Here is a 25,024-nt window from a genome sequence, read left to right as displayed (position 1 = left end):
ACAAGCTGGACCACCATTGCTGTTTCACAATTTAACAACGCAACACACAGATCAGGTCTGTTCATTGAAAATTAAAACCAAACCATTGCCACTTCACTCTTTGAAAAGGACAATATCTGGATCATCCTGAGGCTCACCAAAGCGATCACTGATGATGAGATACAAATGTGGAGGCTTTTTACTGCAGTACATTCCCAAATGGAATAAAACATCTTTTCAGGTAAAACACCCTCGAAAAGTCAGCTGTCTAGACACAAAAGCCCTCCTTAGGACATATAGTTTTGTATAATTTAATAATAGTAAGCCCTAACTACATTAAAATGTGCTTTGCCATCCTTAATTAAAGACAGATACATTTGGATTCATTCATATAACACAATACTAGGGCTGCACAAGCACAAAAAAAAACATTAAAAGTGCAATCTTGATTTGTGCCTCAATTGTATATATATATATATATATATATATATTTTTTTTTAAGTTATTCCTCCTTAACATGGTGAGTTTACAGAAAAAAAAGGGAGAAACAACGTCTGGAGCTGTGAGTGAATTTTAAACCGACTCAAGCATCTAAAGGAACACATTTGTCCTGAACAAATGTTTAATATTATGTAATGAATATTTGATTCTCAATAACTAAATAAATAATATGTATGACATGAAAGCATGGAGTAAATGAGTCATGGCTGCGCACGCTCAAACATGTGTCAAACATGACAAATACAGAATGAGGGCCTAGAATATCGAGACTGATTTTCACCTACAAGTGGCTTACGAATTGCTCTCAGAAGGAAACAGAAACAAAGACTAATTATTTAACTAGCTGTTAATATTACTCGTTTCCTTTAAACCTTGGGAGCACACACTGCACTTGGCACCTTAATATGATTACAGGTGGAATATAGTAAACAGCCGTTATGTTTGCTCCGGATTTAGACTGTTTCAGGAAAAAAATGCAGTAAATCAGTAATTCAAAATGTACACGAGCTGTCATTTGTAAACATCTGCTAGGAAAATCCAGCTACTACGCTTTGCTAGAGTGATGTAAGAATTTAATAAATATACACGACACAATGTTCCTTCCAACATCGGTCAAAGAATCACGCTTGTGTGAATCATGAGCTCAATTCTAAGCCAAAATAAGGTGATTCCTATTTCATCAAGAATCATGCAGCCCTAATACATACTGTTGAATCTAGGTCCTGAAGGACTCTGATAGCAGTGATAAGCTATTCTCCACTAAAACCCTGCTTATAGATGCAAGACAATCTCCTTATATCGGCTTGGCCATCTCCCTCAGGTTCAAGGGCTTTCTTATTAAAATAGGCTCCGACAAGCCATGTAAAGCAAAACAGCAGTGTGCCCAGTAACTTCAAGGACTAAGACGGTAATTTAACTCCCATTCCAACAAAAGACACAAAAAGGTATTCACCAGCCATTTTTTTGAATGAGAGCCTCATTACTGTATTCGGCAGGATGCAAGAGTGCCAGAAATTCTTGAACTAATTGTACATGAAGAGAATAAAAGCTAGTTATGCGGCACTAAGTAATATAGAAGAAGGCAAGAATCTTGAAAAACTGATCATAAACAAAGCAATCAGCAGAGAAGAGCTGCTATTTATCTGTCAAAAATAACAAAAAAAGAATTTCTTCTACTATCCAAAAACAGCGTTTCACACTGAGCCCTGGGTATGTGGAATTTATGACAATTTTAAATAGCTTCTCTCTGCCAGCCAAGCAGACAATGGCCACGGCAGGATTCCCCCTCAATGAGAGCAGAGGCTCGGATTTCACCCTCATACACTCACCACAACCACATCTATGCCAAACACTAAATGAATCTCTTCAGTTCCCTGGGAAAAAATTATTTTGGCCTTCCAACTAAAGCAGCATGTTTATTGTTTTTGGAGACACATGAAGGATATGTGTATGTATGTATACTGATGAATCAGATAGTGGTTTTCGGCAAAAAAAACATTTATTCTCAACCGGGGTAGCAAGTGGCAAACGGCGTGAGTGGATCCAAAAACCGTCCGATCAAATCAGCTGGGTTCTTTTACTCAACATGAGTATGGAGGGTGTGTTCCCGGCAGAATGAAACTGGAGAAGTACTATAGCTTCTCCAGTTGTTGATTGCGAAGCCAGGCTATTACTAACATAAAATGCCTCAAAGGTTAGTCGTCAAATTTCTGAAAACAAATTTAAAGGGAAAAAAAATCAAATCAATTCTATCACAATGCTTTGTGCCGATCTTCCACAGGCAATTTCTCATTATCCTCATTACTGCAGTGAAGATGACGAGAAAAACATTCCCGCTTTTACTTTTGAGATTTACTTAACAAAGGAGGAGACAAATGTTTTACGACACACACAAATGCATGGTGAAGGACTAAAAGACTTTGCTAGCAGACAGCCTTTATAAACCGGGCTTCAATAAACCACTTCCTCGCAGCCCTTACCTCCTTTCACTCAAACGGGGTGGGGGGGGTAAGCATTTATGGCCCAGTTCCTGTTTTGGACTGTTGCGCACAAGTCACCCCCCCTCCTTTCCATTCCATCTCTCCCTCCCTCTCTTCCTCCATCCCTCCCTTTTCCGCTCCTTTCATTCCAGTGGAGGAGGCAGCCTGCAGTTTCATGGCCTCAGCCCTTTGTGCACCACCAATACAAGTAGATACGATTTTTGCCTGGTCGTAAAGCAATTACGGGCTTGTTCTCGCAGATGTTTAATCTTAGGCTCGACCACTGCCAGGAGACGAAAGCTGGGGGAACTGAACGATGTTGGGTCACTGAGAAACCCTCCCTTTCCCCACCTGATATAAAACATCGAAGACCTACAGAACCTGTGTGGCTTTCTAAGTGTAACGCAGGTTATCTTACTAGAAAAGTGCAGCGTATGCTTGCAAATGTGCTCTAGCGTGCAGTCATTCAGAAAAGAATCATTTTCTTTCTTTCCTCCAGTTTGCAAATGGGACTTTCCATTTAAAATAAAGCTTTCCAAGACAAATTAATTTATGCTTGGGAGTAGTGGCTAGCAATATGACAAAAATATAATATCATGATATGTACATTTCTGTGATGCACAAAATGCCTCATTATATGTATAGGTTTGCTATCAAACTGCCAGCAAAACAGCAGTGTGGCATTAAAAAAATACAACCCAAGTTTGATGATATTTTATGTTTTAAAAGTCTGTAATTAAATTTGAACATTTGACCATTTTAAATATTCAAATCAGCTCCTTCTAAGGTAATTGCTTTAAAAAAAAAAGACATCAAGATACCAAGTTATATTAGAAAGTGTAGTATGACACGATATATCATGATAACAATAATATATTGTCATACTGGCCAGCTCTGATTGGACCCAATGGACGAATAACACATTTTTAAAGTCTCATTCATCAAACTGTGTTTGGTATTCAAATCGAAACTGCATACAGTTTGTCATTCTGTACTAGTGGACACACAGCTGCTGAGTCACTCCAAAACATCAACCAGAAACAAAACAAAATAAAACTGGCTCATGCTTTAAAAAAATAATAATAATAATAATAATAGTAGTAATAATAATAATACAAATGTGACATTTTTGTGACAAATTGTTTGCTCCAGAATGAGGACAGACGTGAGGCAGTTCAGCCAGAAGCCCAACTATTTCAGCTGTGCTCATGTGTGGAGGAATACTAAAGCATCACTGCTGACTAAACTTTATAAGAATAACTGAAGAACATCATAAAATATAACATCATGGTTATTAGATTTACAGGGAGAATTAACTATATTATTTACAAGTGATCACTACTGATTTATTTATTATAAGAAAAGCTCTCGGGGTCTAATCAGTAAGAAATCCTCATTGACAGTAATTTAATCCAGATGTGTGCTTAATCTGTGTAATATGTCGCCAGAAACAAAAAAAAAACGTTAAAAGAGAGCTAACTATTCCTTCAGGTATATTAAAAAAAATAATAATAAAAACAGAATTTACAGTCATCAACATAAATAATATTCCACAACTTTTTTTGTTCTCAGAGTTCTCCTGCCATCATTCCACCAGGCTCAGTTGCTCACTAAGGATAGATTGCTTCCTCTGAACGAGTGAGAATGATCTCAAGCAAAGCCACAGTGAAAGAGAACCGGAAAGTTATACATCTCCAAATGACATTTAAGCCGTACTTTGCCTGAGGACAGCTGGTATTAAGGCCACGCCAGGGTCTTACCTTATTGGACATGTGCATATAATACCACAAACCTCTGATCAGCTAAGGTAATAGACAGATTTAAAAGGCTTGCCCCCCCATCCACCCCGACACACACACACACACACACACACACACACAGTCATCTGATCATCGGTTATCCACGAGGAGGAAAGCGGAGAAGATTCTAGTGGTTACTGCATCAACATCAAAAGGTGATGTCCAAACGTACACCGTACCATCATATGCCTGTGTTTTTTTTAAAAACCTGACCTGATTTGTAATTCATCCCTTTTTCTCTTGATCAGATCATGTCATCTTCAATGGTTCATAATTTTCTAAAAACACTAATAAGCACTTTTCTTCCCTCGTAATTAAGCGTTACACTTTCTCACTGGCCACACAAAGCTTTGTGAAGCTGTGTCCTGATGGCTCTAATTGGAAAAACGTGTTCACACAATCACGCTTTTTCTTCATGCAGAAACAAGTTCAGAGATCGTTTCCTTTTTGGTGCGATTTGCAGATACCACAAAAAAAAGCAGGCTGCCGTTACAGAGGATGCATCCTAGACTTTTTTTTTTAACTAGTAACCACAATGGCTGTTGCACCGAGCAAAGTAAAGCAGTACACTCTTGGAGCTTCTCAACATATTTAATTACTTAAAATTACCACACTGAAATGGTGCAACTGTAGCGCAAAAGGAGCCCATTTCTGCAGCCATGTTCCCAGCTAATAGTTTACACCAAACAGGAAACCAGGATTCATATCTTGATGTCTAAGATGAGTGCATGCTCAGGTTCTTCTCAGATATGATATGCAAACAGAGTGGAATCAGCTTGGTCCATTTCCACATTTCCAGTCAATCATTAGTCTCATAAACCAGAATTCCAGCTCTCAGAATAAGAATCTGGTATTATTCGTCAATAAATTTGGCCAAGAAACAGCTACTTTCACAAAAACCGGTCAGTTGACTGACGCTGTATATGACTTTCATTGTAATCTGACTACAATTACATAAGGCTATCTCATTCACTTGCCACTATTTCAAACAAAACTCTGGAATAACTTTTAAAGACTGAATGTCACCAACACTATCTTGCTCAAAACAAAACAAAAACTCATTGTGTCAGTGTTCAAAAGCATGTTTTCCTAGAGCACGGAGACTGGCACACGGAAGTGCAGCAAGCCAATCAGATTGCAACCTTCAGGATTCTGATGCTTGAGGCCAGATATGTGTACAACAAAACCTACAGAGGGTCTGAGGCTGAGATTAGTCAATCCTTAATTGAAGTCATCCCACTTCCTGTAAATCCATACTTTAAATAATAAGAATGTAAGTAAACAAACGAACAATTTCTTAGTATCACAAGCAACTTTGTCTCAAGATTCTTAAATAAAACGTGGCCAAAAACTGCCTAACATCATGGGTAGAGGCTAGTTGACTGACACTGACACCGACACAACAGTCAGCCACGTTTACTCAGCACCAACTTTTTCAAACAAACGCTAACAGTTTGATCACGGACAAGATTTTCCGTATACAGAAGTGAATGAAAAGCTGAATGAAACCAATGCATTCTATACATTAACATGCTTACAAATCTCTCATATAGCAAAATTTTAATTCATCATTAGAAGTAAAATATTCCTGACCAGATCTGTATTTGTATATTGCCTGCCATACAATTGCACATTCTACTTGCACTTCTTATATGAAAATGCATGTTCTGTGTTGGCTTCGCACTTCTTCCAATGGCTGGTTTATCTGGCTCATGCTCGCTCCATCTGTGGTTACATATCGAAGACTCTTGGATTAAGCTGTAACAGATGAGCTGCATAAGGGGTCGTGTTTAAACAATTTAGTGAAAGGCATAAAAAATGTAAATAGTTCAATGTAAATAGTTTTTTTTCCTCTACAAAATGTCGAACAAATGCACCATATCACACCATGTAATTTCTATAGAGGTGTATGCGAGTTGTATACATAGGGTCCATTTTGTTGGAACACCAAACCACACATCTGAGATTTCAGTCCATTTATAAAGCTCTATAAGCCACTCGTTCTTTGTGTCCAGTCCTTTACTAGACTTCATATGAATAAAACGTATACTGCCAGTTTACCATGTGTCTGAACAAAACCGCAGGCACTGTGCAAAATTGAAGGTGACAGTCCCAAAAGCCTCTCTGTGATGACAAAGAGAACACTTTCTGCACTCGTTGCTAAATTATGGGTAGCCCTGTGACCACCCAAAAGCCACACAGCTATATTTTAGTGTTTTTTTTTTTTTTAAGGTCTGGCATCAATGGGCGCAGGTGAAATGTACAGCCGTGTTCCAGGCCATTTCTTTTGAGTTTACCCTGTACCCCTCCCTCACCAAAAACACATACACTCCCCCAACCGGCTCCCGACACTAAATATCAGGTTTCCAAGGCTACACAGCATGGCCGCTAATCATAGCCTTTTTTTCCTCCCAAGCCAAGCAGATTGGAGTCTGTTTAAAATGTGTCTAGCTTGCAATAATTCTTCAAAATTGATGGCATTTCTCATCCATCCAGCACTACACTTCAACACACTCTCAAATTTGTGTCATTTAAGGAAAAAAGTTGAGCCTGCACGAACATAACATGATGTGTGTGACAAAAGGCAACTGTCACATTTCTTTAGAACACTTCAGCTTCCTTTATGAATGTGGAAAATTTCAGAGAATGACCAATATAATAAACAAAAGCCTTCCCTTTTATGTGAATCACAGAGGTATTTCGTATAACATAGAACAGCTGTGGGATGGGTAATATCAGATGGTGGCAAAGATTCAAATAAATAAAGAAATAAATAAGAAAGAATGAAAGGAAGTGACTAAAGATATTTGGAAGATGAGAGGTTGCAAGAAGGGTGAGTGAGAGAGAGAGAGAGAGTTACAGCTGTTCTCTTACAGACGAGACTGTTGGTATTAAACTGTCAAACACATGCCCGTCTGTGCACAAGGTTTTTCTCGAACTTCCCTCCCAGCTCCTCTCGATGCTGGCGAGCGTGATCAAAGCTACAAGTCGGGAGGCCATGATGGAGAGGGGGACGACAGAGCCTCCCAGAACCCCAAATAATAAGCCTGATTGTTTACGTTACGCGCACTCCATAAATTCTCTCCTGTCTAAGAAAGCGGGTTATCTGAATTCAGTGGCCACAGAGAACCCCGCTGTGAATTATCCAGTAAACACGGAACGAGCCTGTGACTCACTTCTGAAGCAGTTTATAATTACAAACGCCACTTTTTGCTGTTTGAGCACACACTAAACAAGACACTACATACTAAAGTATGTGATCAATAATAGCTGGCCAGGTTATCATCCAAAGTTCAGGCTGATGTACAATCTAAATTGATCTTGCCTTCGTGTGAGTAACGTACAACACCGAAGCCCTACGTCCCTCAATCCATTCTGGATCGCAAACTTTGTCAAATCAATTACAAAAAGATGCCTTTCTGCAACACGCAAGTAACCTCAGGAAGTACTTAGGCTTCTTAATTTGTCATGCCGCAAAAACACATTAGGCTGCATACCATATAGTTCTAAAAGGGAGTCGGGGAGAATCACTCAGGCTGTGTCATAAGGCAAGATTTATTAGAGGTTAAGTATCCTCCTGCTGGTTTCGTACTTTTTCAGAAGGCCTCGAAACACATTTGTCAAGGAAGGGAGGGTTACAGCAGGGATGTTAAAGCAAACCTACATTTGGTACACCTCCTGTCATCAACAGCCTCCAATGCATGTTTCAAGCACTTTTCAAATTAGGACTTGGTGATTTACAGTCTTCATGTTTCTACAAATATATGGCGAGGTAGATTTTCACCAGAATGTCCAACCACACACACACACACACACACACACACACACACACACACACAGAAGTGGTACAAGAGAACTTCCCTATAGAACTAATGTAAACATGAAAATTCATGTTTTTCTGTTCTATAAATCATGACCAGTGGGGCATAAAGGCTACAAAAATTGAGAAAATATATTACCACACATTTACAAAGTCATTCTTGATGAACAGAAGCAAAACAGAATCCAAATTGGGCGTTTTATTTTCCAAACTTTGCGGTGAGATTCCCCACTGCACTATGCTAGTAAATCAAGTCCCCTTTGTGTCCCGGTACAGTTTAACGCCAGACCGTGCAGTCTGCTCCCGACTGTTTTCATGCACAGACCGCGATAAGGAATATTGCGAGTTTAAACCGAAACCGCAGAGAATAAATGAACATAATTCTATGCTTCCTTGTTTGCACTAGTATTTGCTTTTCACCTATAAATCCATCCAAGTCTTGTTGGCATGCCAACAGCATAATACAGTCATATTTTTGTGTCATGTGTTTGCGATTTCTTCCAGTCACATCCCTGTTAGGGTGGCACGACATGTCAGGCCTATTTCAGCTGTATTGCTACATATTGCAAAATGTCATGCAAAATGCAAAGAAATTTTTTGAATCCTACAATGGCTAAAAGCCCCACAGAATAACCTGGAGAGTCTAAATGCTTCATCATGCTTCATCATGCTTCAAGTGCCAACGAAGATGTCTCATTTTAAATTTTCAGGGTCCATCAATACCAGTAATGTAAACGCCAGGAGAGCTATAATGATTAGTCAGACTTGTACGGTGCAGCCGCAGTCTCGGCTGCATGCACACGCTCACTTAAAGAAAAGGCGAAGCGCAGTTAGACCGGCCCAAACTCACAAATGCACACAACACAGTGAAAACGTTCGTCTGCAGCGAGTCGTGTGTAATTAGGACAGACTCTGCTTGGCATTTCGCCCAGCACTTGTTTCCTCAGAGCAAACTCAAATGCAGCAAAGCGGCAGAAACTGTGCTTCAAAGCAACAAACAGTTTAATTGATCCCTTTCCTCCTCCAAAAGGGGGACCGGGTCTGCTTAAGCCTACTGGCCTGAAATGAGACGTAGCATGTTCCCTTACTCTGCCTTGTTTCTGTGTATTCCCTTTTCAATGCATAAACTAACAGATCTGAGGAGAAGGTGAAATTAAAATAGTCCTGCTTGTCATTAGGTGCATATATTGCATATAATTTGTCCAGCTTGTCATTGCATAAAGTACGAATGGAAAGGATTTCTCTTTACTTCATACCTTTGCTATAATGAGATTAATAATAGACTGTTTATTATTTAACTCACATTGAATAAAGGAAAGTGTTAACAACTTCCATGCATTAAGAACAGTGACATGGCAGAAAAATGGAAATGTCCAAATTGAGACATTGGAAATATGAAAAGTGCACACACACACACACAGAGAGAGAGAGAGAGAGAGAGAAAGAAAATCACAGTGATGCGCCAAAAAGCTTACACACAAATCCAACCCAATGTAAACATCAGACACTTCACACACCTCTTTTTGGTCTGGGGAAACTTTCATGCAGATGAAACACTACTTTCTCCACAAAGTGCTGGATGTTGGTGTGCTCCGGCCCGCGGACAAACACCATCCAGTCGTGTGTGAAGCCTTCAGCGGTGGGTTTCTTCCGGACCTGAGCGCGGTGCCCGAGCTCCAGCTTCACCTGAACAGCACCCTGCAACAGCACCAAGACAACACAACTGTAGATCTGATAACCTACTGCTTCCCTCCAACAGCACCAGCGCAACGCCAATGACTAGCCTTAATCTCCTCTCACTGCACTTTTTTGTTTTGTTTTGTTTTTTTGTTTGTTTGTTTGTTTTTTCGCTTGTTGTTGCATGCGCGAGCGCTGTAGTGCACACCGGAGCTCCAGCCCGCTCCTCGCTGCCGGCTTTCCCGACAAGCACCTCGTTTTATCTGAAGACGTGTCCTGCAGCATACAACTATTCTACACGCACAACTATTTCTACTAGCATGCAAATTCTTGTACGCGTTCATTTAGCGCATTCGCCTCCTCTGCTACGGAGAAGAGGAAAAAAAAAAAAAAGAAAAAAAAAACGGCGCTAAGGCAAGAGAGCACCGTTTCAGCAGGTAAAGCCTACTCACCGAGCTGGCCATTCTCGAGGCCACGGGATAATGCTATTTCATGGAGAATTTAGTTTAAATAAGGATAGCACGGACTGCGGACGGCCGATGGCGGACATGGTCTCTTAATTGAGCCCCAGCCCGAGTTTCTAGGAGTGAAGTGAAGTGAGACGCATGCGCCCTGGACGTACGTGGACGCGTAAAGGCAAACGCGCGCGCGCGCACGCACGCTCCAGAGAGAGCGCTCCGATTGGCTACTTCCACAGCCACAGACTTACCTCGTGCCAAAATAGGACACCGCTACAGCCTGGTAGTGTAGCCTGCTGTTAACCCTGTTAAGTACAGTAACATGGCTTTTTTCGACGTTCTACGTCGTATTTCGACGTTTTTATCTTTTTAAATTCTCTCCAAAACTTGTGCTAATAAATAGGTTAAGTGGTAAGTGCTAAGAAAGGAAGCGTTTAGACGAACATAATAAGCTCCTTAAAGAGAACATGACACACAGCTCTTCTGAACAGAGTGAATTCTCTCTCACACACATTGTTGTGTTTCTCCACAAAGTTGTCAGTTTATTATAACTCACAGTGCTTCATCAGAAACATATGAAGACAGATTGAGACTGTGCTTTGTGTCAGATAGTGTCCTGTTCTTTAAATCAGTGGTTCTCAAAATAGGGACCCCTAAGTGTCCATGAAGCAAAGCCAGGGCATCCCTGAGCCTTTCTGTTGTGGTGGAAATCACAAAGCAACAGTATTAGTTATTTAGTTCTTGTGGGTATTAACCTATTTGTCTGGAAAAAAAGTGGTGTCAAAACCTAATCTAACGTCAATTTTAATAAACGTGAGTTCTGTGAGTGAAAGGTGTAGGAATAGATGGTTGTCCAAAATATGATCCAAAATATGATTGTTCATTCCTTATTCATTCATCTTTAGTGAGACATCTTTCTGATCAGGGTTGCAATGGATCTGTCTGTCCCAGGAATACCCTGAATTGGATACCAGCCCATCGCAGGGCACCGTACACACACACACACACACACACACCTAGAAGCGACTTAGAGTCGCTATTCCACCTGAATGACATTTTTTGGGAGGTGGGAGGAAACCAGAGAGCCTGGAGGGAACCCACATGGACACAAGGAGAACATACACAGATACTCCACACAGACCTGAGCTAAGGACTGAACCTGGGACCACAGAGCTGTGTAGCACCAATTCTACACACTGTGCCAACATGCCCCCTTAAATATGATTGTACACATTTCAATACTAATCATAATATTTCAATAGTAGGATTATGTTCATAAATAAATCTAAACTGAACACTCACTAACGTCACTTTTCATTATTTAAGACATTTAAGCGCACTGTATATTCTCCAGTTTTTTTTTTTTTTACATGGTTACAAAATGATAATACTCATCAAATAGAGCACTATATAGTAAATAAGTCTTGTTTTGGAGAAGTTATTGTTAACAGCATATGTCTGGAGTGTAAGGTTCTTACAGTAAGCTATTGAACTTCTAAAAACATTATTTTATTGTTATTAACTTACCTACTAGATAGAAGGCTTGAATCCACTAAGGTAATGATTAGTGAAGGTTCATGACAATCAGTAAATTTGGAAAATACCCTCTTCTGTTAAGGTGAATGCTGACATTGGTGTTACTTCCTTTTCAGATGATAATAATCCATATGGCTAACCATGTGACTGGCAGTTATCCAGTGATGTGCAGTGTCCACTCTAAGCAGAATTGGGAAAACAAAGCTTATTTCATTAGGAAAGTTTTGGACAGACTGACAGTTTGGAATAAGCAAATAAGAGGTGGAGCACATAGGTTACTGTTAACAGATCACTGGGGAATTTCAGGTTTCACTCTATTTTTGCTTTTGCCTGTAAGTCACTTTGGATAGATGTGATTGGACGTAAGCACCTATAGCAGTTGGACATCATTTGCTAATTTCAAACTTTCAAGAATATTGATCTGTCAGTCAGTGCTTTAAGTCCTGCTGAGACCAGATGGTGTAACAATCCACACAGCTGAGCTACACGACAGTGAACAAGTTTATTTCTGTGTAATTAAGGCATATCAGCTATCACATTCGCTATGTCTTCTTTTCTAAATAGTTGTCTGCTCCTTGTATTCAAAATTTCACAGGCACTGTACATTTCGTCACACAGCCATTCTGGCAATCCAGCTGATTGGCCCTGAACTTTCACTTTTAATTTGGATTCCTCTTATACTAGAAAGTACTGGCAGAATTATTGCTGTAACTACTGAAACGCTTTAAATGAAAAATAGCACATGTAAACAGCCTATCAGCGTATTTTTGCATTAATACTCTAACTTTCTTCATTCTTGCTAATGTTACATTTAGTAAATCAGCTCTCATATTCACTGATGTATGCCAGATGTATGCACCAGATGTTTTCCTTTTTTCTTTTTTTTTTTCAATTCAGAACGTGAATGAAACATTTGCCTGGAATTCCTGCAAAATCAGCAGCTCACTAAAGTCAGTAAAAAGTGAGGACATCAGCTAGGTCATAGAGAAACCATCAAAGAGAAATTAACCAGAACACGTTTTAAATGACGTTAGTGATTTCTTGCTAGCAAATCAAGTGCGCACACACATGACCATATTGGACACACTATTCATTTATTAAACTGGCTTTAGAAAGATGGAAACCTTGATTTCACTCAATTTCTTTATTATAAGTAGAACCTGTGTTGTTGCTGTTGCCATTATTATTAGTAGTAGTTGTCATTATTATTAGTAGTAGTTGTCATTATTATTAGTAGTAGTAGTAGTAGGAAGAGGAGGAGGAGGAGGAGAAGTAGGAGTAGTAGTAAAAGTAGTAGAAGGAGTAGTAGGAGGAGGAGGAATAGAAGGAGTAGTAGGAGGAGTAGGAGTAAGAGAAGAAGTAGAAGGAGAAGTAGGAGTAAGAGTAGAAGGAGTAGTAGGAATAGGGGTAGTAGGAGTAGTATGAGGAGTAAGAGTAGAAGGAGTAGGAGGAGTAGGAGGAGTAGGAGTAAGATTAGAAGGAATAGTAGTAGAAGTAGGAGTAGTAGGGGGAGTAGGAGTAGTAGTAGTAATAAGAGTAGTAGGAGTAGTAGGGGGAGTAGTAGTAGGAGGAGTAGGAGTAGTAGTAGTAGGAGTAGTAGTAGGAGGAGTAGGGGGAGTAGGAGGAGTAGTAGTAGTAGGAGTAGTAGTAGGAGGAGTAAGAGTAGAAGGAGTAGTAGTAGTAGGAGGGGTAGGAGTAGTAGTAGTAGGGGGAGTAGTAGTAGTAGTAGCAGTAGGGGGAGTAGTAGTAGTAGTAGGAGTAGAAGGAAGAGGGGGAGTAGTATTAGGAGGAGTAGTAGTAGTAGGAGTAGTAGTAGTAGTAGTAGGGGGAGTAGTAGTAGTAGTAGGAGTAGAAGGAAGAGGGGGAGTAGTATTAGGAGGAGTAGTAGTAGGGGGAGTAGTAGTAGGGGGAGTAGGAGGAGTAGTAGTAGTAGGAGTAGTAGTAGGAGGAGTAAGAGTAGAAGGAGTAGTAGTAGTAGGAGGGGTAGGAGTAGTAGTAGTAGGGGGAGTAGTAGTAGTAGTAGTAGTAGGGGGAGTAGTAGTAGTAGTAGGAGTAGAAGGAAGAGGGGGAGTAGTATTAGGAGGAGTAGTAGTAGGGGGAGTAGTAGTAGGGGGAGTAGGAGGAGTAGTAGTAGTAGGAGTAGTAGTAGGAGGAGTAAGAGTAGAAGGAGTAGTAGTAGTAGTAGGAGGAGGAGGAGTAGGAGTAGTAGTAGAAGGAAGAGGGGGAGTAGTATTAGGAGGAGTAGTAGTAGGGAGAGTAGTAGTAGGAGGAGGAGTAGTAGGGGGAGTAGTACTACCTCATTAGACATTTGGCACCTTTATACTTTTTTTTTTTTTTTGCATATTTGCACATGTAAATGCATTGTTTACAGAGTTTGTTTACATGTTCTATCTATCTATCTATCTATCTATCTCTCTCTATATATAGAGAGAGATAGATAGATCATTTCTCTCTTCTCCATTTACTTTTTACTTCTTTATTTTATTTTTATTGTGTTTATGTTATCTGTATATGTTTGTTTTTACCGCTACTGCAACGCTGCAATCAATAAACTATCTATCTATCCAGCTAGCTAGCTGGCTGACTATCATTACAAATCGCTTTTTGGCTGCACGTATGACCCTTCTCGCTCACCCTACAAACTGACTGTGACGCGTTGCACTGAGTTGGAGAGCTGCAAAGTTGAAGCTGGCTAGCAAGCAGTACCGGTAAGTTGATTCAACCTCCACTCATTTAGTATTTACTCGTACAAGAGCTATGTACAGCTACTTTTACATCAAGTGCATCACTCTCAGTGCAGCAGTCTACAAAACATGGTGCCAAGCGAGTGTTCTAAAGCTCCAGAGCTAGTAAATGTAGCACTGACAGCCAGTGCATTGGCATCCAAGTCCAATCTGTTAAAAGTAAGTCATCTAACTCGTAATCTGTTTCAGATTAAACAGAGGAACATCGGAGAAGCGAGTATATCTTCTTGTGTTAGAGAGTTAATATACTAAGCACACCCTGACAGGTATGATTAGGCATTTTCCCGCTCAGTAAAGATAAAGAGGAGCTACACAGGCTGGATCTGATGCCTCCTGAGCCTCTGCCTATAGAGTTAAGAGGCATCAGATAGATCTGGTGTAGAAAACAGCCACATGTGCATGATCAGTCTGTATGTGCAGCACAGACAATGTGGCATTATTGTGTGCACACAAGCAGTGCCGAGCAAGCACTCCACATTGTACAGGGAAAAGTAACAGCAGGCTGGAAATCTCTGGAATATTTTTCACTTATGTGCTGTGCTGACGACTGCTTTGCTTTTTCAAGACCTGCTTCCCTGCATCTTTTGCTGTGGAAGCTAGTTTTACATTCATTTACATTTATACATCTCTCTACTGAAGAGACCCCTGCTGAAAAACAAACAAACAAACAAAAAAGTAATAGAAACCATCACACAGAAATTCTAATGGTTTCCACTACAGATACCATTACAAACCATCAGCTAACCATTAAAACCATCACCATTATTGGTCCCTAATGGTATCCACTAGACGTAACATGCCAACAAATTATTAGAAGGCAACAAATGACCAGTAGAGACCCACAGGGATCATTACAGTTTCCATTAAAACCAAAAAAATGACACTTTAGCAGAGACATTGCAGTCTGCTGTGTGCTAGTTATTTGCAGGGTTGCCAGATCTGCATTCAAAAATATCCCCTTCTACACATTATACACTATCTTCAACCTTATTCAACCTAATGACTAGTGAAAAGTGTATTAAAACATTTAACAGTAAAGTAAAAGCTTTTAATCAAACTTGCAGTCTTACATACTGTGTATTAATATAATTAAACAATAGCTATGAGAATGATTAGATGAAATCTGATACATAGTGTAATACATTCATACAGTAATGTACAGTGCTGATGTTGAGAATGGGAAAATAATCAACATGTATGAGAGGTGGTCACTAGTGCGTGTTTTAATATATAGATATAATTAATGTACTGTATGCAAAAAAAAAAAAAAAAAACCCTGATTAAAAAAGATCTGTTTAAAATTAACCACAGGAAAACTGCAGACACTGCTTAATTGACACCTGAACATTTGCTATAAATTTTTCTTCATAAAACCACCATAAGGACCTCTGTTGCCTGGATGTCTGCGTGAACGTGAGATACACAAATCAGCCGTAAATGTAAACATTTCCTAAAAATATCTCCCTATCAACGAACGTGATCATAATATCTTGAGAAAGCATTCATATTCATTCTGCTTTCTGCCAGGATCTTTATACTGCACTGCTTTTTAGGAACCCTGACCCCCAGACTGTTTGAGATTTGTCATATTCCCACATATCACACATTCACATTCTTACAAGGTTGTGTTGAAAACCTACCTGTTCTCCTGCGATAAAAGACACGCGTATTTTTCTCGTTGCTGTCTGAAATGCTGTCACACTAGAGACCGTGCAGCTTGTGGAGCGCAGAGCCACTGTGCTGGTTTGTCACTTATCACTTGTTAGAGGGTGAGGTAGAGAATGCAGGGCCTCCGTCATCACTCCCATGTGCTCTGTGTTTGAATATCTGTCTTAATCTGCTGGTTCCAGAAGCCTGTGTCAATCAGACAACTGTTTTAAACCTCGTGACTCTGAGAGAACATGAAACATCAGCAGTCAGCAACTGTTGCTTTGTCCACAGGAGACTAGTGACTCAGGCATTCTGCTGATAAGATGCGTCCTTACTGTGTGCACCTGTCAGCTGTTTTAACTGCAAGCCTTAAGATTGTTTCCCGAGACGTGTAGGCATTGTTTTAGTGTTGTCGAAGCTAAGCCAAAGCTACGCAAAAGCCTGGGAATTGATATTCCTTGAGCTTTGCTGGACTGTAAGAGTCTGTATCTGAAGTGCTTGCTGTCTGGCAGGTTTGACCAGCGAGTGCTTCTTGTAAGTAGAAATGTCTGCTTGGGATGAACATGATCACATACTGTCACTAAAGGTACAGAATCAATCATCATGTCTAAGATAACAGACCTGCCGCAGTTATTACATCACCTATAAACTGGGATTGTACCACAGCGCTGGTGAATTCTCAAATCTGATTGGACAGAAGTTGTTCATTAATTTCCTATAACAGCAGCTCTGACAGTAGTGCCAGCTCTAATTTATAATCACAGGTTTACATTAATGCACTCGTTCTAATGCGTTTTCATTTCTGTAACTCATTCACAGGCACTTGTTTGGCAGATCCTCCATTTAAAAAAAAGAGTGTTGATGTTTAATGAAGACGTATAATCATTGATATGATGAAGCTTTGTGTAAGGAGATGTTTACTCACCGCTTATAGAGTCTCGGCTTTGTAACGGTCAGTAAGATTTCTGCCACGGGAGAGTCTTCAGGACAGAGGACAATTTGCTGTGGTATAAGATTAATAGAACACTTTGGAATGTGCTGTTATTGGAAAATAATCAGCTTCAATGTGGTAAAGGCTCACTGCAACTAGCTTTGATTATTTTCCAATAACGGCATGTCCTGAAGATTTGTTCCTCTTATACTGCAACAATTTGTCAAGGATTAGAGGTTTTAATTTATTAAGGAACTTTTAACTGTTTGTAGTTACATTCAGTGTTGTGGAACTTCCACATAACAAGTTCCTGTTATCGCTTACGTTGTAGCAGTTATAAACAGCCGTCCTTTCACCAGCCTGTCTTTATTTCTCTCTCTTGAAATTAATAAGAAGAAAATCCACAGCTTGTTGTGTTACAGAGAAGACGGAAAAAAGCATGAAAGAGCTTATGTTATGTTCTATTCCTTAATCATTTGACATGATCACAATTAATCATTAGATGTATTAGATTCATCATTAGATTATGCAGTCGTGTTTGTATATAAATAAGCATCTCGGGTGATCCGAGCACAAGTGCGTGCCTGGTATTTTCATGTGTCTTCAGTGTCCACTTGTTCATATTTTGTCAGTAGCAGGGGTGCCAAAGGCAACTTCCAAAGGCAACCCAATATCACTTCAAAACTGGACCCAAAATACTAGCCAATCCTAAACTCAAGCCAAAATATTTATATTTAGCGCTCGGATGTTATTTCCTAATTAAAATTGTTGGTTGCTGAAATCAGTTGATAAAAGCTTTTCTTATACTGTCATATGCTTGTGTGGAATATTGTGTAATATCAGCTAGTCACATTTCACGTGCTTTTAACAATCACCCAAACGAAAAGCGAGGGATACTGTCGTCTCACATTCTATGCAGGATTTGCTCATCTAAAAACCTTTGTGCTTTCGACAATGGCACGATTGAAAAGAGGGATTTATTAGCATGCTTTCTGATATATATTAACTTTACTGTAGCAGTCTGTCCAGCAACATAACCTTTCCTTTAACAGTAGCGATTTCTGCTGATCTGCACTTGTAATTGTTAGTGATTTACTCAGCTGTTTGAAATGGTATTTTAATTTTACACTCAATAAAAACACGTACCTCGATTACAAACTTCAAAATCATGGAACTTCAAAACCACCTGGAGGCTCAATCAGCTCTTCATAGACCATCTGAATATTGATAGAAAAACCTCCTCAGCTCACTCTTCCTGAGTGTGTGTTCTCTTTTGCCATGCAACTACCTTTTATTTTGCAGTTTCGCACATTACTCTGATTATCCAGCAGTGTTTGTAGCACCCCTTTTACTAACACTTAACCAAATCCTGTGAGTATCTTGAGCTGACTTTGCCCTCAAAATCTAGGATACTCTCAGCATACATTTACAGCTAATGTTCAGCTTTGTGACATTTAAACAGGATTTGCCTGGGATGCACACATTCACGTTCACTATGAAAGTCATGCTACACAGGCTGTGACAGTTAATAAAGGAATGGTGTGAGAAGTTTTTCTTTCGTTTTACATTTTTATAGTCTAACGTATATAGATATATGTAATATAGATATATTGTTGAACACACAAGTTTGTTTAACACCTGTGTTTTTTCTCTACTTAAACACACAAGTGAATGTGTGAAAGACATTTGGCAGTTGGTTCGGGTTTACTGGTGCACAGTTAGTTCTGCAGCACTTGTATCAACGTCAGCTGACCTGAAAGGGTCTTCTAAATAAACGAATGGAAATGTGCTCATATACTTGGATGTTCTCTTCACGGCAGTGCGGACCGGCGACAATGATTCGAGATGACGAGTGAAACTTTAAAGAAGAGATTTGAGTTTCCCAGCTCCTTCATTCAGTCCCAGGTAAAAAAAAAAAAGAAGCTGTCTGAGAACTTTCAGTGTTGTAAATAAGTTTCTAACCATGTCATTGTATCTGTTTTTATTCTTTAATAGAATAACTCTTAAGAGTTGTATCTACTCATACCACAACACTGTTGTATTCTTGATTTGGATTTTTGATTACTCAGATGGTGTTGATCATTCCTCTAAAACAGCATGACCCACACAATAGTTCCAGCTGTTTGTATGTTTATGATTATGTTTATGATGATAGCAGCTATATTGTGAGTGATAATAGGAACTAACTTGTTTGGCTGATGTTCAGCAACATTTCATTAAATGAATTAAAAAAAAAAAGAAAAAAATGCTGTGGAATAAGTGGAATAAACACATTAATGCTGTTATTGCAAAGTAATCACATTACCCCATCATTACTAATCCCATCATGAACCACTGTATGATTTCATTGTTTATGAACAGTGATATTAAACCAGCAGTTAGAATATTAAAGCATGTTTCGTCATACCCTAAGTTTGTGAATTTAAGACTCACATTCCTTTGAGTGTAGAACCATTGGTCAAAATACGCTTTCTTGTTCTTTTAAAATCATGTGATATGGCTTTAATTTTTTATTAATAATGACAAGCACTGTTGTTAACAATGAGTGAAACTATGTGAGGTTTTTTGTACACAGAGAGGAGATTTTATACAGTAGGTTCGGTGTGTGTGTCTGTGTGTGTGTGTGTGTGTGTGTGTGTGTGTGTGTGTGTGTGTGTAGGCTGTAAGGAGTCTGGTTACTGCTGTACTGAAGGAGAAGGGCCAAAAGGACAAGATCACAGAGTCCAATACACAGGTGAATTCTACACTAACAACAGCAACAACAACAACAATAATAATAATAATAATGATAATAATAATGTACTTTCAGGTTGTCTTAACTTTATAAAATGTATTTTATAAATGTAGTGGTTTTGCATTCTTTAAAACACAAACGTGACCTTAAAAAACCTGTGTGCTTAGATTGCTAGCTAACTTGCTAATATTAGCTAATGTCAGTGATTGACCAGACTGTTTTGATTATTAAGGACAATTTTGGTTCATCTGTCTTCTGCTTAATAAATCACCGAGAATATGAGGATGTAAATTGTGACTCGGATACAGAAATCACACTCGTGTCTACCTGTGACAAATACATGCTAGTCTACTAGCAGTTAGTTAGCCAGTTAGCTAAGTTAGCTAATGTTAATGGTGAACAATAACTTGTGTTATGGTATATGTTGACAGGTTTAACTAGTGTTAATTCTCTGAGAATGTCACAATGCAAATTGACATTCAGATACTGAAAGTCAGTTGTGTGACGTGAGCTAGTATATTAGTTAGCTAGCTGGCTAGATACTTGGGATAACAGGAGGACATGGAGGAATTTCCAATTTGTATATTTGTGCTATTCATAGAGACTGGAATTATTAATGACAGTGAAAGTGTAGAGATGTTTGTCAGCCATTATAATTTTGTGGGAAGTTAAAAAAAAAAAACCACACACATGAGACAGTTTATTATTAGGTTTAAAATGATTTAGGTCTACATAGGTTTTTAGTGGTTTAAAGGTTTCAGTGTGCAGAAGCAGGTCATGTAGCAGTGGTTTAGCAGGGAAGTGCGTGAATGGTTGTGTATAGTATGATGGGGTTTAGTTAGCGTAGTCATTGAATCGGGATTTCTTGATGTTGTTAGAAGTGTATGCGTGGTAATACTGGATCTTTTCTCTTATTATTTTCTTGAAATGCTTGATTTGGAGGCACTGCATTTCTCATGACACATCCAGATATTTAAATATTCAAATATTTACAGTGTCTCAACTCTGTTTTAGGTGATTTTAACTGTCATTTTTACTGTTCAGTTTAATTTACATTTACATTTATCGCATTTGTTGGACGCCCTTATCGAGAGCAACGTACAGAAGTGCTTTGAAGTCTATCAATAAATACATCCTTATAATGGTTCACTAGGTCACAGACTAATAATACCATCAGTCTAAAAACTGTTGGGGAGGTAATATAGTAATTATGAAAAAATCACCCAGTATGTTTTTTTAATTACAAAAAAATTGATTATGATAGAAAAATAAGTAATACAATTATTAAATTCTTATGATAAAGATGTTGAAGAAAAGATATTAAAATGATTGCTAGTATAAATCAAAGCTGCAACCACTAGAGCTGTAGTAAGATTATCTTGATCTTTAAGGTGTATGTTGTGTGTGGTTGTGTTTGTCGTGGCAGAGCCCGGCTCTGGTGGCTCTGTGGGAGCAGTGCAGCAGTGAGAGTGTGGTGGTGCGCTCGGCTTGCTGTGATGCCCTGGTGCTGCTGGTGGAGCAGGGCCACGCTGACCTGCACTACGTCCTCAACAGCATCCTCAACCTCCTGCCCTCGGCACGGTACGCCACCACATCATGACCACCACCAATCAGACATGACCACCAGAGTGAACATGGCTCCTTAAGAATGTTTAGTATTGACCAATCAATCGTTCAAAAAAAGGCACACTGAGGAGGAAAAATGTGTGTGAACCATTCAAAAAAGCATGTGACCATTTTATTTCAGGGGTGAAAAGTGTCCATGTCTTGGAGGGTCAGATTCTGAGGTCTTCCTGCTGAACTACACCAAACTATGCTAGACTCTGACCATTGACACTGGACTGGAGTTGGGCTTTGTTTAAAGCACTCTTCCACAGTGATCTGTCATTTTTTTAAAACATTTTTTTCATATTGTAGACGTAGGGCAAGCCATTTGCTGTGCTGAAGAATAATACTAATTAGTGAAAAATGTCATGTTTCCCACCCTGTGGAGCACTGATGGCATTATGATCATGCTCCAGCTCCTACCCTTCCCAGCTGGTTGTCTGCTGCTCTGCCACTTTTTAGGAAGCAAGCCCAGCCGGGACACATAATATTAAAGAAATCTGTACGCCTTCTCGCACTAATATGTCAAAAATGGCTTTAAAAAAAGAGGGGGTCAAATGCAAATTAAGCAGCATACTCAGTCTTTGACATGTTTCAGGCTTGAAGATTAGTGCAGAAAATGTTTTCCTTGAACTGAAATTAATTTAAAGGTTCATGTTTTATCCTGCGGTTTCATTTGCTTATGTATAAATTATGAGTGTAATTAGCGTATTTAAGGCTCTCGATTCGATACGCCTGCGTGTCAAACAGTACATTCAACAGACTGCATAATAAAGTAAGCTATTCAACATAAAATACCACTTACATTATATGAGGTGTAATAAACATTTAAACTTAGTCGAGCCCACTCATCTCCTCTTTTTCTCAAATCAGACCATGCTATGGGCTTTTAAAAAAAACACACTTCTCCCCTACACTGTTTTATATGAGCTAATATGCTAATATACTAGTGTGTTAGCTGGAGGAATATCAGTGGCTGCGTTTGGCAGCAAGCAGGAACTGGAAAATTCCTCCAAATCTTTAGGTTCTGGTGTATGGAAATATTTTGGCTTCCCGTTAAGTTACGACAGCCAGTGGATCGAAACATTACAGTGTGTCGAATGTGACAAATACAACTCACTGGTGCTTACACCACAAACATGTCCGACATCACACTTCTGTTTCTATCACTATATGAAAACACAAACACAAGCTCACGTACAACAAACTCTTTGCTCCCTTTCTTCGCTGATTCAACCCAGGTTTAAAAAAAAAAACCCTGCAGCGATTGGGAAGATTATATTTGGTAGTGGAGAACACAAGATTCAAAAACACATCTAGGGCTCCAGAGAGTTGCGTGACTCTGACAGCTCAACTAGCTAACAGCAGAACGGGAAAATCCCCATGTTTCAGACATCTTGTGTCACACCGGGGAAAGCTTAGTCACAGTTTTAGCGCAGTTTTGTTTCATTATATGCTGTTAAGACTTTGAATGGATCACACAAACACAGTGTCATTATTAAGTCTCAGCAATTGTACTTCTATAATGTTTTTTTTAAATAATTATAAGATATAATGAATAACATATTCAGGAAATGCTTATTTTTTCTGTATTGAAAATGTATCAAGACATATTGTATGGCATCACATTTGAATTTCGTGTGTCGTTACACCCCTAATATAAATAAATGATTGCATTACTGCGTTTATGGCCACTTGGATGAGAGATGCAGTAGGCTGTTGGAGCTCATATGCATATTCCGATATATGAGGAAGGAGAGACGCAGCTTAAATGCAGCTTGTCATTTCTCATGTTTATTCAGTTCACACACCCCCGAACAGCTCAAGCTGTCTCACCCACCATAATAATAGAGGATCACAACCCACGCAGTACACATATCCTCCCTCCTCAGTGTGCCAGCAGCACGACCCAATAACCATGTGATGAAGAAGAACGTGGCTGCTGTTGTAATCATGCTGTTTCATGTATGGAAAGCCTGAGCAGATGGCTCTCATTTTAAAGATAATTGCACCAATATTTCAAAATTTCACAAAAGCTTTTGCTTTGGGGGTTCCTTGGGGTTCAGCAAGAGCATCTTTGTTCCAAATTTAAACACTGTAGAGTCAAAAGTGTGTTTTATGATTCATTTCAACCTGCTTTGCCTACATTTAGATGACTACATTCAAGCTCCAGCAAAATTTTCCCAATAATCCAGCTTGTTTGTGCACTCACTGACAGCCTGTAGGTAGCACGTGAGAGAAGTTTAGGTTCCTAGCATGCACCGTGCAAACCGAGACTTGCCTCTATTCACACGGAACACATGCATGCAATAGCAAAGATGAAAGCAGACACGCAGATGAATTTGCTGTCAGCGTGGAATTACGGCTTCCCTCTCAGTAAAATGCGGCGTAATCAAACCCAGAGGAAGAAGGGATGCACAGGCCAGCTGAGAGATGAGTGCAGGATGAGGGAAGAGGGAGGAGAGATGAAAGAAAGCGCAGAGCCTGCTGTCATACCCTTGTGATTTATAATGTATGAGAAACCTACGTCCTGCTTTCCTGTCTTGAAACCACCGCACCGTCTCTCACCACAATCCATCACTGGCGCATATTCAAGGATCAATACCTACATAAAGCGCAGACATAATAATAATAATAATAATAATAATAATAATAATGATGATGATGATGATGATGATGATGATGTAAGCCTGATAGGGATAAAGACTTCATTAGATTATTCATTTAAAAATGCATTCTACACTTTCAGCTGTTTGGGATGTGGCTTGGTGTTGGTGTATCATACACACAACAGACATGCAATTCTATTTATATAGTGGTAAGAGGAGAAGCTTGCACTGATGTTTCGATTCTGGTCTGTCTGTCTTAATCAGAAATGTACAAGGGCTGATAAAGGTGGTTGGGAGGCTGCTACAGATCCAAGCGAGTCAGAGGGACAAAAACACATCCTTCTCTTGTCCATACTCGATCAGGTGAGCATGCCTTACTGCCAGTGTGATGATGGATTTATACGAAAATAATATGTCTTAAAAAATTAAGAGGTTAGTTTTCAGTTGGATAGAGATTGCTACTAAAAGCCTTTTTATGCTAATTTGTATAAAGAAATTGTTAGGCTAACAGTTCACAAAGCAGTTTTGTACTAAAAGCAGGTCTTAAACATGCAAAACCTATTTTCTCCCTTACTGAACAAACAAATGCAATAGCCATATAGTCTATTTTCCATATGTGTCATTCAATTAGATCCAATATCATTCACTAGTAATTACAATGAATTTGAACAAGCCAGCATTCTCTCAGAGTGCATTTTAACAAGCTGATTCTCAACGATGCATTTCTTTGTCATTTGTCATAAGAGTCATTCACAGAGTATTATATGTATGTATGTATGTATATATGTATTATATTTATATGTCTTTATGTTTTATTTACTACTTATTTTATTTTATTTACTACTTATTTTATTTTTTTATATATAGATAATGTACACACGCCACACACACACACACACACACACACACACACACACATACATACATATATATATATATATACATATATATATATATATACATATATATATATATATATATATATATATATATATATGTATG

At 39.0% G+C, this 25,024-nt stretch overlaps 2 protein-coding genes across 4 annotated transcripts in view; one reads left to right on the top strand and one right to left on the bottom strand.

Moving 5' to 3' along the window:
* mllt3 (MLLT3 super elongation complex subunit) overlaps positions 1-16,579 on the bottom strand; it is a 52,213-nt gene extending 35,634 nt beyond the window's left edge. The window contains exons 1-2 of one of the 3 annotated variants that reach the window (XM_034303346.2): positions 16,134-16,579; positions 9,596-9,776 (exon numbers count right to left, since the gene is read on the bottom strand). In XM_034303346.2, coding sequence (XP_034159237.1) covers positions 9,596-9,692 — 97 coding nt within the window. In that variant the 5' untranslated portion in view covers positions 9,693-9,776; positions 16,134-16,579. Of the gene's footprint in view, positions 1-9,595; positions 9,777-10,207; positions 10,378-16,133 lie in introns of those variants that run through there. The other 2 variants (XM_026935811.3, XM_026935810.3) reach the window with 2 other exon arrangements.
* Positions 14,323-25,024, top strand: part of focad (focadhesin) — a 57,973-nt gene continuing 47,271 nt past the window's right edge. The window contains exons 1-5 of the mRNA XM_026936477.3: positions 14,323-14,457; positions 18,895-18,979; positions 19,734-19,808; positions 21,235-21,389; positions 24,287-24,385. Coding sequence (XP_026792278.3) covers positions 18,920-18,979; positions 19,734-19,808; positions 21,235-21,389; positions 24,287-24,385 — 389 coding nt within the window. The 5' untranslated portion in view covers positions 14,323-14,457; positions 18,895-18,919. The remainder of the gene's footprint in view (positions 14,458-18,894; positions 18,980-19,733; positions 19,809-21,234; positions 21,390-24,286; positions 24,386-25,024) is intronic.

The sequence above is a fragment of the Pangasianodon hypophthalmus genome, chromosome 4, assembly GCF_027358585.1.
Source record: "Pangasianodon hypophthalmus isolate fPanHyp1 chromosome 4, fPanHyp1.pri, whole genome shotgun sequence".
In the NCBI taxonomy this organism is placed as follows: Eukaryota; Metazoa; Chordata; class Actinopteri; order Siluriformes; family Pangasiidae; genus Pangasianodon; species Pangasianodon hypophthalmus.
Note: the sequence above shows the minus strand (reverse complement) of the source record. Positions and strands in the feature narration are given on the sequence as shown.